The 13,224-nt window shown below is 35.3% G+C and overlaps 1 protein-coding gene across 2 annotated transcripts in view; it reads right to left on the reverse strand.

The window, feature by feature from the left end:
* LOC149087058 (uncharacterized) overlaps positions 1-13,224 on the reverse strand; it is a 292,357-nt gene that overhangs the window by 138,768 nt on the left and 140,365 nt on the right. The window contains exon 1 of one of the 2 annotated variants that reach the window (XM_089231285.1): positions 688-1,157. The exons of the other annotated variant lie outside the window; for it this stretch is intronic. Coding sequence (XP_089087411.1) covers positions 688-735 — 48 coding nt within the window. The 5' untranslated portion in view covers positions 736-1,157. Of the gene's footprint in view, positions 1-687; positions 1,158-13,224 lie in introns of those variants that run through there. 2 annotated transcript variants of the gene reach the window in all.

The following is a 13,224-nucleotide window of genomic DNA, read 5'->3' on the forward strand; positions in this document are numbered from 1 at the left end:
TCAAGCACTATGAAATTTTTTGCGCCCAACTGTGCTCAACTTTTAGTTCTACATGTAAAAGAAATATTTTAAAAATATTTTAATATAAACTGCTGGCTTCTTACGGCTGGCGTTTCTTACGTTTTTCGTTAGATAAGGAAACTTTTTTCCCAACACCTCTCATTCAAATATCTTGAAACTTTGTCTCTTAACGCTATGGTGTTACATACTTTAACGCGAGGGTTTTTAAACAAAATTATTTTAAAAACTTTTATGGCCCAAAATATGGATAAAATTTGGTGATTTTTGAAAAAGTTGCAAGTTGTTGAAGTTAAAATTCGATAAAAAAGATAACCAACAACTAAAATCTTAAAAGCTCGTGTTAAATTGCATAAAAATATTCATAGTATTTGTGAAAAAAATTGAGTGTGTAAAGTAGATAGAAAATTTTTAAAATCCTCCTGAAAGGAAAGAGATTTTTCCCGTAGGAAAGCATGGGAAGCGACGGATCGTGCACTAACCCCCTTAAAAGTAATTTTTTCTGTGATTTTTATCTCAAAACTTGAATTGCATAATTTTTTGTGAAAACTAGAAATATGCGCATGTCTAAAAATTTAATGGCAAACTCATTCAGTTCAAAAGAAATATGACCTCGGAAATTGATGTGAAGGAATCAAAAATATCGTAAAAAAAACTTTATAAACTTACTTTTTCGGATGGTAAGCTGGCGATGAGGTACCAGGAAGTAGAAGCCATTTTCTAGGTTATTAGGTCCGTTTTCAGGTAGCAATGTTTACAGTTATTTCATCAAGTTGTTGTAAGGAAAGTATTTTGATCGAGAAAATAGTTTTTGGTGTAAAAGTCCGACTCTGTCAGAAATTCTATGGTGAAAAATTCTACAATTTTTTTTTCAGTTCCCACGGTGAAGAGAAACCATGGTAAAATTATCAAAAATACCAATTGCTCACCGAAGTCACTTTCCAACCAACAAAATTAGCGAGGGATAGCACGGAGCAGCAAAGTTGTTATGAGCATCAGCAGCACCACCATCACCACATCATCATCACACGCGCAAGTCGATACGAAAGGAACGACTTCACTCGGAGCGGTTGTTCCGGGCCGATCGCAACAGCGGTTCTGACGGAGTTCTGCTTTCCCGGCTCCAGTTTTGATCCAGGACTTCCCCGGATATAACAACAGCTAAGGGCTCTAACGAGGGAGGGACAGGACGTGGGTGAATGCTTAGAAAACGAGTGACGTCATGACCTGCGCGCTTCGCGAAAACCGTCCGGAATCGGGTTTTCCAGGGCAGTAGCCAAAACAAACAGGAATTTTGTTTGTTTTTATTTTATTTTGCCCTGGAGAAGCTGTTTTTTTTTTGTGATGTGGACGCCGCAGAGAAGTTTTCTCCCTCTCGTTCTATGATGTAGCTGAGGTCAAGTTCAATCTTTGGATGGAACAGAAGCAACAATTTGTTCGATCGCTCGTGGCGGGTTGCATAAACGCGCGTGGCATAAACCCCGGGACCAAACTAGCGGAAATCGGGCTGCGTGCGTGTGGACAGGGGCGTGTTTACTGTTTGGGAGCTTTTTTTCCTTAGTCTAGTGAATTTAATCAGCGAGATCCAATTGCACGCGTGCAGTCGCACAAGTACCTTGTGTTTATCAGAGCTGGAACACTTTCCTCCACTCGAAGAGTGGTTTTGGAGAGGATAATGTGTACAACGTAGTGTCAGTTTGCAGAACATTCATTAATCAAATCTTGCTTTATGCAAAGGAGAGTTTTACTAACATAATTGGTGCTGGTGCGAGCTGAATGTGTGAAGCATTAGCCTGGCATTAAATAACGAGTAATTACGCGAATGACCGTGAAAAGCGCCAGCAGACAATTGTGTTATGGGAATACTCAACTGCATTGTTTATAAATATCTTAGAAAACATCAATGGGACGTTTTGCAATTTTTACCACCAGCTTGCATTATGTTCGTAAAATGTTATGTGGGGAATTGTAATTTCGGAATCGATTCTCTGGGAATGCTCGAGCTGTACTACAATGCACTGTAGTTGCTCGAGAGTTTAGCCAGAGCACTAACAACTCTGGACAATACTGGTTGAATTGTTAGCCGTTCATGTTGATTAATTGTTCACTAGAACATTCTTTGTTGCCCTGAATATTGCTAAATATTTATTTTTGCTCTGACGTTGCTTAAGAAACCAATATAGTTCAGAACAGTGTTTGAGAAACCATTGCAGACTGGGACAATGTTTCTCAAAGTATGCGTCGCGGCCAAGTGGAGATATTGATATGTAAAATCACGCAATCGAATAACAATTAGAATATTAAACTAGAAACTATCTGAATTGGACATTAATTGGACATTCTGCATTGGTACATTACCGGGAATTTAGTTGAATTTTTAAAATCAAGGTTTAAGGTTATTTTCATGACTATAAACTATGACTTTATCATAATTAATTATAGTTAAATAAATACATTCACCTCACACATATCTGTCAAGCATAAACTTTTCTTTTATGAATTAGATTTTGACTTTCAGTACCCATCGTTTTCCATGGGTGACGATTTTTCAGCAATTTCAGCGGTAGTTGGCAACTTTATTTGCCTCTGCCAATTCGTTTGGCTTATCCAGTTTAGCGTTGAACAGTCGTTAACTTGAATTTTATTTCCAATTCCGTCAATTTGGTGCGATTTTATAGATCTCTGAACACGTAAAATTTCAGCAGCTTTCAAAAAATGACACCAACAAAGAATCTACTATTTCTAAATTAAAAAAGTATTGTACTTGACCCATTTGTGGACCCAGTTGAGTACAACTAAACAAGAAAAGGTGTGTGCTGGAAACGTTTTCAAAAAAACATACCCGTGAGCACAAATGGGTTAATATGGTCATATTTCCACTGAAATGATACTAAAAGATGTGGTTTCTAAAATACCAAAAAAATTCCATATTTTTGACTATGTATTTGTCATGTACTATATGTTTAAATAATCCACTTGACTATAGAGGTTTAAATCGATTGTTTACCTACAGGTTGCAGCATTTTGCAGTGGTCAATTTTTGCTCGTAACTCCGATGACTCGCAAGTCGAGACACTTGTGTGGCGGTTTAAGATACCCACTATTACTTAACTGTATATGCAAGTCGTAAACATACCTCGGCGGAATTCGGTCTGAAGTAACGCTATATGCATGTGTATTATTAACTTAAAGTAGTCACATATCTCCCAATTATTCCGTAAAGGTAAAAAAAAATAATAAGAGAACTAATAAAAACTATACTGGGTGGGCAAAAAGTCCATAGAAACTTTAAAAATTCATAAAAATTGGAAAATTAACCGAAATAAACAACGGTTTGCAGGGTTAGCATCGCTAGGTCACGGGAATTTTTTTAAGACAAGCAAAAAAAAAACCCCTCAAAACAGCCGATAGGTGCGCTGACGTACACAATTCTAAGAAAGATATGCAAATAACGAACGGAATGCCTCCAAATCGTTTATTACAGCAGTATGTGTTTCACATGACCACCCCCACAGGGAATAACGCATTCCAGGCGAGTCACAAATCCAGCAACAGCAGAGTGCAGCAGGCCCACACGCGCGGTTTACAACGGTGAACTGATTATGGATTAGGAGCGTTCAAGTTCTTATAACCATCTCATTTGCATATTTCCACCGAAGTCCTTTGCACCAGTGCCATCTATCGGCTGTTTTATGATTTTTTCCCCGTCTTAAAAAAACTTTCCGTGACCTAGCGATGCTAACCCTACAAACGGTTTTTTTTCCCGGTTTTTGTTCATTTTTGAAGTTCCTACGGACTTTTTGCCCACCCTGTATAAAAAAAGCTGTAATTCATGACAATAACGTCGAGAAATTCTAGTGTAATTGAGTTTGTAAATGCTCAGACAGTCCAATTATTTTCCCCTCGCTACAACCGACACGCAAATATTTAAATTCATCTCGACCAGAGCTCACTAACGCAATGAGTGTATATATCATGCGAAATTGCACGGCTGTGTCTTAGACGTTTGTAGCCCTGGAGTTTGAGGACATCGACCTTATGCTGTTTGATTGTTTAAGCGGTCGATGTTTGAGAACATCCTGGAATTCCTTCGGTGATGTCCAAGCACAACCAAATTACACAGTAGTTTGTCAGTTATTGAAGACGACCATATTTCTCGCCTTGTATGAGGTTTAACTTCTCGTGGGAGCGAAGACACTTAATTGCAGTGATGCTGTGTTTATTTATACTGATAACTGCGTGGAGACATCGATCTCTGGGAGAATGTAAATCCTAGGATTGAACGGGACAGCCCTTGTATGTGTGTGTGTTTCTTCTAGTTAGATTTATGTAACACCGTGTCTGGTCCAGAGCCGTCCTTAGGGGGTGTGCGACAGATGCGGTCCCACGGACCCAGCAGTTTGTGGGGCTCTTTTCTTACTGTAATAGAAGTGAAAAAAATATACATACATAAAAAAAACACTTTTTTCGTAGTGAAAAGGGTGTCTGAGCTCCAACTGCTTTAATTCTGGAATTTTCATCAATTCTGGTATTATTTCTCTCATAAATTTTGAATTTCCATTAATTCTCATTAATTTCATTAATTCGCTCATGAATTCTGAGTTTTCATCAATTCTAGGATCTTTTCTCTCGTTTATTCTGAATTTTCATCAATTCTCGGATCATTTTTCTCCCATAAATACTGGTTTCTCATCAATTCTGGGGATTTTTTATACTATTAATTCAGGACTTTCTTTTGAGAACTTTTATTTTCCGGCATTCCCGTATCTTCTGTGACAATGAATAAATCTTTGGATGAAAAATTCTCCTTCTCCACGAAATTTATAAAAATCGGGGCTAAGGAGCCCGAAAATATTTTTGCAGCAGGCCCAGCGTCCGCTAACGGTGGCTCTGGTCAGGTCATTTTTCTTAGAAATTTCCTCATTTATCGGCATTATGTTGATGCTACTGTAGTTGGAATCTCTGTCAGCCTTATATTTAATACAGTGTAACGATTGCAACAATGTTGAATAATCGTACGCATAAATCATCTTAAAAAAAAAGTATCTCCAAAAAATTCCTCTTGTCACAGTAGCTTCTAACAATGGTATTTGTGATATTAGCTCCCAATAATGTTCTTAGTAAGAATGGTTTCTAACAATGTTCTTGATTAATTTCCAACAATGCTCCTGACTAATTTCCAACAATGTTCTTGATTAATTTCCAACAATGTTCTTGATTAATTTCCAACAATGTTCTTGATTAATTTCCAACAATGTTCTTGATTAATTTCCAACAATGTTCTTGATCAATTTCCAACAATGTTTTTGAAAAATTTCCAACAATAATCTTGATATGTTTCTCTAGCAATGCTCTTGCTATTATTACACTTTCTAACAATGTTCTCTGTGATATAACACTTTCTAACAATGTTCTCTGTGATATAACACTTTCCAACAATGCTCTTTGTAAAATAAGCTTCCAGAAATTTTTTATTAACATAAACTTCCAACAATGCCCAAATAAACAATGGTGTCCAAAAATATTCTAAATAACAATAGAATCAAAAACATTCTTAAGTAACAATAGCCTCCAAAAATATTCTTAGCAACAACAGAATGAAAAATATTTTTAGTAACAATATCTTAACACAATGCTATTGTCATATAATAACAGGATCAGCTCTTGATAATATTACTTTCCAACAATGCTCTTGATGACGTTAGCTTTCAATAATGATTTTTATGATTTTAGCTTCAACCAATGCTCCTAGTAACAAACAGCTTCCAAAAATATTCTTGGTGACAATAACTTCGCACAGTGCTATTGTTAAAATCAGCGTTGAGAATATATTAGAGTTTCTCTTTCTTATAATACTCTTAATATGACTACTTTCCAACTTTGATAATACCACTTTACAGCAATAGTCTTGACGATACTATTTTCCAACAATGCTTTGATAATTGGCTCGGATAGTCAAGGGGACCACGAGAAAAAAATATGGTTCAAAGAAGGCCATGGGCGAAAAAAGATTAAGAAACATTGCTCTACGGGCTGTCCCAAATTGTTTGCACGTTGCACAGTGGATATATTTGCAACCGTTGACTTTAGAGAACATACTTTCAGTTACAAAATGTTTTTTAAATATGGCGTGCAGTTACTGAAACCTCAAAATTTGTTTGAGGGGTAGTATGAATAAAAAATCAAGAAATTAACTTTTTATACAGTCCCCGTGCACTAAAATTACCAATTATTGAAATGTAGATTCCCTCTATAAAAAGTCGTTTAAAATTTCATGTTTTTAAATGCGTGCTCTATCGTGCTCGAGATATCAAATATATACCTACCATTGGTTGGCAATTTTTCTTAGCTCAAAAATTATCATTCTTAGAAACTATACAAATAGAATGAGCTCAATCATTTTATATTTTTATTCACAATAAATAACAGTAACATTTTTGACAACTATTTTGACAATTACTGAATTTTTTCAACTTTGATTTTAATTTACGCTTCACGATTTCTGAACCACACCCTCAATCATTGGCGACCAATGCTGATGACTTCAAATATCTCAGTTAATATTACGTTACAACTGACACGTTTAAAAATAAATACGATAAACATGTGGTAAATCGAGAAGCTATCCATTCTTGGATAAGACAACCATAAATATTTATTTATGGACAAAGTATTATATGTTATCATGTGTATGTATGTGTATAATATGGTCTTTAGTTTTTATGATTGCATCTTTAATTGGGTTGCTGTAATTACAGCGTATATGATATCCATATTTGTTATGGACATCCTTTTCTCAGCCACCTCGTTTGGCATTTTGCCTGTTGTGGCGTTGCTTTTGTATTTAAAAATATTCAATTTTTTGTAAATGATTTCTCTGAGCAGCATTTACATTTCACTGCTTGGATGTTGATCACAGTTGAGTATATAAAAAGTTAATTTTCTATTTTTTTACATATACGACCCGATGGGAAATTTAAGATATGTGCAGCAACCGCACGTCATTTGAAAAATTTTGTGATTAAAAGTATGTGTGTTTTTAAAGCCAAAGGTTGCAGAGATGTGCGCTATGCAAACCATTTGGGACAGCTTGTATTTATTATCATGTACAGTAAAACCCCTCTTTACGGGCAATGAGGCACCCTCAGACAACACCCCTCAGATGAGGTCACCCATCTTATAAGGCCAAACAATATTCTCCCCTCGTGTAATAAAAGTATTCATTTCAAACCCCTGATTAACGGTTATCCCTCTTTTACGGACGAATGTATTCGTCTCACTGATGTCCACAAAAAGCTAGGTTTCACTGTACTACATTTACAATCCGGATATTACTCCATTGCACAAGTACATGTCTCATGTACAAAATAGATGTTCATAAAGAAAATGTTAAACTGTAAAAACGTAACCATGAAAATTTTTTTCCAGCTTTTTTGTTTGAGAGCCCCAATAAAACTAAAATATACATTGAAACTCTGGTAAAAAAAATTTTCCACTAGTACAAGATGATTTTACGTTTTTACCAAATAATTTTTTTGTAAAACGTAAACTTTATGTCTCAGGATACATTTATTTTATTTTATTTTTCAGCGAAGAAGAAACGTACTTAGTATCGAAGGAAATACCAAATAAGTATTTACGATGGAAAGTCATAATAATAAAAAAAAATGTTTTTCGTTACGACCAATAAACTTCAGATTATTTTCGTAGAAACGAAAACACTTACGAGACAATTTTCTTATTTTTATATCGCAAAATAGTTTTCTTTTCTTATTTTTGATCGGAACGAACTCTTCTTTTCAATCTTCTTCTTCTTCCACGACGACGATGTTTGCTATTTATGATTACTCAGAAACATTAATTGCTTCTCTAGAAATATTACCATTGCCCTTGAAATACTTTCTTTTTCTAGTATTTACTGCCATTAGGGGGGCTCCCCCATCCCAATTCCTTTAATAGTTTGAGATGAGATGTGTGTACGTTCGGGCTGCGACTATTTTCAAGATGCTTCCTTTTTCGTAATTTACAACTTCACGAAATTATTTCGAAATAGAAGAAAACGTACACTCAGAAATTGAGGTAATTCTAAGATTCGCTATAATAATAAAAAAAAAGTTTTTTAAAATAACTGGTAAATTCATTTTTTTGAAAAATGCTAAAATTCGTCGTTTTATAGATGTTTACAGATTTTTTGAAATAGTTCAGTCTGCATCTGTTACTAAAGAATAGAATTCACGATATCGGAAATACTGAAAATTGCTCTTTTGTACATATTACCGTAAAATAACCTAAAATTTATTTATCTTTTACTTTCTTTGGAACTAATTAGTTGCATAAAATGGTTCAAGCAATGCTTAGTTTTGCAAGTTTTAAAACAGAATTCTATTTTCCAGAAAAACTGAACACTTGAACTTCATTCAACAGTCAAACATAAGTACCCCCACAGCATTATATTCGAATAAGAGAAATATTCACTCATTTATCAGTTTGTCGTTTAGATGGTTTGATAGATGCCAATACTTCTCTCTCTCTCCCTCTTTTAAACACATAACGTACACATATCCAAATTGGGGTTTTTTCTAAAATAATTCTAAGATAGCACACTTCTTCGTGTGGTGAAAAAAGGCAGTTGGTAGGACGAGTTTGCGTGTAGCTAGTGAAGAAAACGCCATCAAATTACATCGATTTTCGAAAACGATATTGTGTATTCAAAAATATGTCACCGTGTTACACAAATATGTGTTTCGGTGAACAACCATGATAATGCGTCTACATCAGAAATATATAAGAATAAAGAAATTTAAATAAATACAGCATCACCCATTGACACACACAATACTACTACTTTTAAGCTGTACATGCACCTCGTACACATTCCTCTGCGGAATTTCTGACGAATCGGTACACACCAGAATGTGTGTTTTGGGTGTATGTGTGGCCCGGACTATGTATGTTGACAGAATTGCGCTTGTTTTGTGTATTGATGGTGGTGCCATCTGTTTTCCATGACACACAGACTGATGATACTAGGAATCAATTTTTTTTTAATTGCCTTCATCAAGTTTAATTTGCCAAACTTATGACGAAAAGCCTTAATAAACAACAAACTGGATACTACATCACCTGCAACCAACAAATTCGATTTCAACCTATTGCTCTCAAGCAGGACCGTAACTACGATTTTTCCTTCCGGGGCGAACATTATTTTGCCGCTCCACCACTTCAAAATTAAATAATTTTAACACGGTGTTCTTTGATCCCATCCAAAAGTGCTCCCTAAATTTTGCCCCCCCCCCAGTTATGGCCCCGCTCTCGAAGCACCGACGTGCTGTCAAGTTCATTGATGCATTCGAGTATTTGGTACTTGTGCCCGATTATCTATCCAGGAGGTATTGATCTACACCTCAATTGAACATATGGTCAATTGAATTTTAGCATATTTTGGACTTGGATATGGGTGAATCTTGTGACATAGGTATTAGGGATGCTTGTGCCTTGAAAAGATTTTTAGAATCCCATCTTAAACAATCTCTAACAAAATATGGTCTAGATTTTAGCGTAAATGCACAGTTTCTTGGTTTCAACTGTCCGTACGTATAAAATGCTCAAATTTTCTATTCCTACAATCGAATCCCGTTTTTACGAATACCGTTATAGCGAAAATCTCGTTTTAGCGAACACTTTTCTAATCCCTCAAATAAGTTTGCATAGGAACAATGCTAGGTAACCTGGAATTCCTTTATAACGCAATTTCGTTTTAACGAAGTGATTCCTCTGGGCGTTCGTTATAACGGGATTCGACTGTATATGTAAAAATTGCATTTTTCCAATTTCGTGTATTTAATTCGTTAGAATGTTTTTCTGCTGAATATTCAAATGATGCCGTGGCTTATATTTTGCCTCTAAACATAACTTTCAGCTCTTGCGCGGCTAATACAAAATCCACGATTTAATAAATGGTGTTTATTTTCAAGAAATTAAAATGAATTTTTATTATTAATTTTTTACATAATTCTTTCAAATACAGTTAGGAGAAAAAAAAAATTATTTTATTCCAGGATAATGTCTAATATATTCACTCAGCAATATTACGAAATTCCCCCCATCCCAAAAAAAGAAACCCCTAAAATATTAGATATAATATTTTGGGAATTTCGTAATATTGCTGAGTGAATATATTAGACATTATCCTGGAATAAAGCCATTTTTTCCCCTTTTTTCAACAAAATTTAGTTTTATTAAAATTTTAAATGTTTTTTCACGTTTGTTAAATTAAAAACGGTGCCGCGTATACAAAACTAATACATTGTCACGAAAATTTCACAGCGACTTATTTACCGGAAAAATTCCGCGCTTCTAAAGATACCAAAAAAATACAGCTTTCCTATAAAAGCCACCATTCGGATGAAATACGAATATCTTAATCAACATTTCTGTATCAACAATTTAAGAAATGGGAATAATATTACACGACAATAATATAATTACCGTGCTTCAATTCAAAATTGTACCAAGATAAATGGAATCTATTTTCGTATCACTTTATTATTTCTTTTCCCCCTATTCGTCCTTAACACTCAGCGGTATAGCTCGTAACACGTTGCAAGGTCCCCAGATTTCGTCCGAAAACAATCAAGTGAATTGCTCCAGATACTTCTTAGCTTAACACACCAATGAGTGTGCAATAAAGCTTTTGTAACGGATCCATTCCGGAATTGAATAGTATCGATTCCGAGAGAAATGCGAACGATACGAATAGGATAAACATTGTATAAATAAATCTATCTAAAAAAAACGGGGCTTCTTGTTTGCTAAATAATACGACAAAGTGGGTCAATATGATAATCGAATTTCTCGTTCAAAACAAAACTCGATAGAAAAACACGTGGACACGTGCATACGAAAAAGTATTATTTCGGTTTAGCTTATATTAAAGCTCGAGAAAAACAAAATGGAACTTTTATAAAAATTCTAAGACAATATAAAAGATTCCCCCCACCCCCTAGAAAATATCTACTACGTATTATGACATTTGGAGATGAATGCGTATTTACTCGCACTATTTTCTTTTTGCGAGTTTAAGACGTTTTGTTACGAAAATACTTCAAAAATATTGGTTGGCTGAAGTCTGGTGTTCGATATAACAATGTGGGAAAAAAATACAGTAAATATTGCAGCTTTTGATCGGATTTATATAAAAGAATACACTAAAGTGGACTTTATATATCGGTTTATACAGTAGAAAATATCAAACTAAAATACATTTTTTTTTGTATTTATCGATGAGAGAATAGACATGGATTTTTTTTTCCATGTATTGTGTTATGAAAGCGGAATAGATGAGTAAAATCGAAAAATATTTCGTTTTTATGAACAAAAGAGGTTTTCGTAGGTGCAATGTTGTCTACAGAAATTTCTGTATTGTGAAAGATAATTGGGAAATTGATGTATGGAGTTTAAGAATTATTTAGCTTACACATGCAGGGTACATATGGAAGTCCCTTTATCCTGAAATATCTGGTGAACCATTGACCCTACAAGTATATTTCAAATTCGAAAAAAAATTATCCATGTAACGTGTAGCCCTTCAGAACGCCATTCATATTGCAATTGGTTATATATTTATTAAAATAAAAAATTAACTTTTTATTTGGTGATCTTGTCCTAAAAAATCAAATTGGAAAGTAGTTGCCTTGTCTCTCCTGAGCCACAAACAAAACGAATTCGTTATTTTTGAGTACAATATTCATTGATATATTTGCATTTGAAAATCGCTAGCAATGAGAGAAAGAACAGCATATGAAGCGTACTCTCCACTTGTCAATACAAGATTCATCGAAAGACTGGTTATTTGTGGAGATGAAGATTACAAGGAAGAAAATTCATCAATGCCCCCACGGGGACTCGAACCCCGGTCTCTCGCTTGCCGGACGAGTCTACAAAGGCAACGAATCTCATTCTTTCCATAGAGCTCGTGTGCGCTGAACAGGGCCGTACATGGACGGTCGGACCGGATGATGTCACTCTCCGCTATCCACACGAAGGTGGCAGTGTCAGCAATTGTGAGCTTAGTACTGAGTTTGGTCTGATCGTCCATGCACGGTCCCGTTCGATGCACACGAACTCTATGGAACGATCGAGCTTCGTTACCTTCGTAGTCTAGTGAGCTCACCCGGCCCGCGCGTGGATATGGATTCCGCATAGGCAGTTGAATTTTCTTTCTCTCCTAAATTCATCTTCGCTTCAGCTAGCGGTTAAAAACATTCGTATGGACAGCGGAGAGTGACACATCATCCTCGTACTAACCCTTTGCAATATGAATGGTATATCTGAAGTCTATATGTTATTTGTGTGGATTTTTTTCCAATGGAAGTACGCTTCCAGGGTCAACGGTTCGCGAGTTATTCCAGGACAAAGGGACTTTCCTGCGTACCCAATATAGTATGTATATGTCGTACTATGGGAAAGGAGGGTAAGAGAAAACGCATGAAATTTTTTTTTTTGTTTTGGCTTTGTGCAAAAAGGGTAGCAAAAGTGACTAGGACAAATTTAACTCGTGTGCTTTGGTCTCTCTCATGGAACCACCGTTATTGAGAACACCCTTCATGCGCCCCGCCCCCCGCAATTTATTAGGCACAATGTGATTTTATTATGTCTGAGAAGAAAACCTGGAGATAGACTATGAAGAATAAACTTGTGGATAGAAGATTGATGAAAGCTTCCAAGGTTTAATTTATTATGTAGAACGTTCTCTGCCGAAAAACGTGGCGACGTTAGAATCCAACTACAGCAAACCTTGATAAGTCATCACCTCATGTTATCGAAAAATTATGACAGCTTAAGCGGAGTGACGACTCTTAACCGAAGTGCTGTCAGTTTCAATATGCAATACTGTGAAAATCGAATAAATTTAAAGTAATGTAACATTTACATATTATAATATGAAGGAAAATTACAGTATTAATAAAATTTATGGATTGCAAAAATAGAAATGTTTATCTTTTTTGAGCTTTTATTTTACTTAGCTTATTCTAGTAAAATAAACTGGTATACACTTTGATTTATACTAGTAATTTTTAATTTAGACTCATCCTACTTTTCGCTTGTGAGGGGCCTTGGGTAGGGAAAAAAGCACACGTTAAAGACCTCAACTTTGGAAAAAAAGTGATTTTTCAACAAAGATATTGTGTTTAAATTTAAAGTGCT

The sequence above is a fragment of the Pholcus phalangioides genome, unplaced genomic scaffold (assembly GCF_987345545.1).
Source record: "Pholcus phalangioides strain wild (caught in Gottingen) unplaced genomic scaffold, Ppha-v1.0 ptg000004l_1, whole genome shotgun sequence".
Classification (NCBI taxonomy): domain Eukaryota; kingdom Metazoa; phylum Arthropoda; class Arachnida; order Araneae; family Pholcidae; genus Pholcus; species Pholcus phalangioides.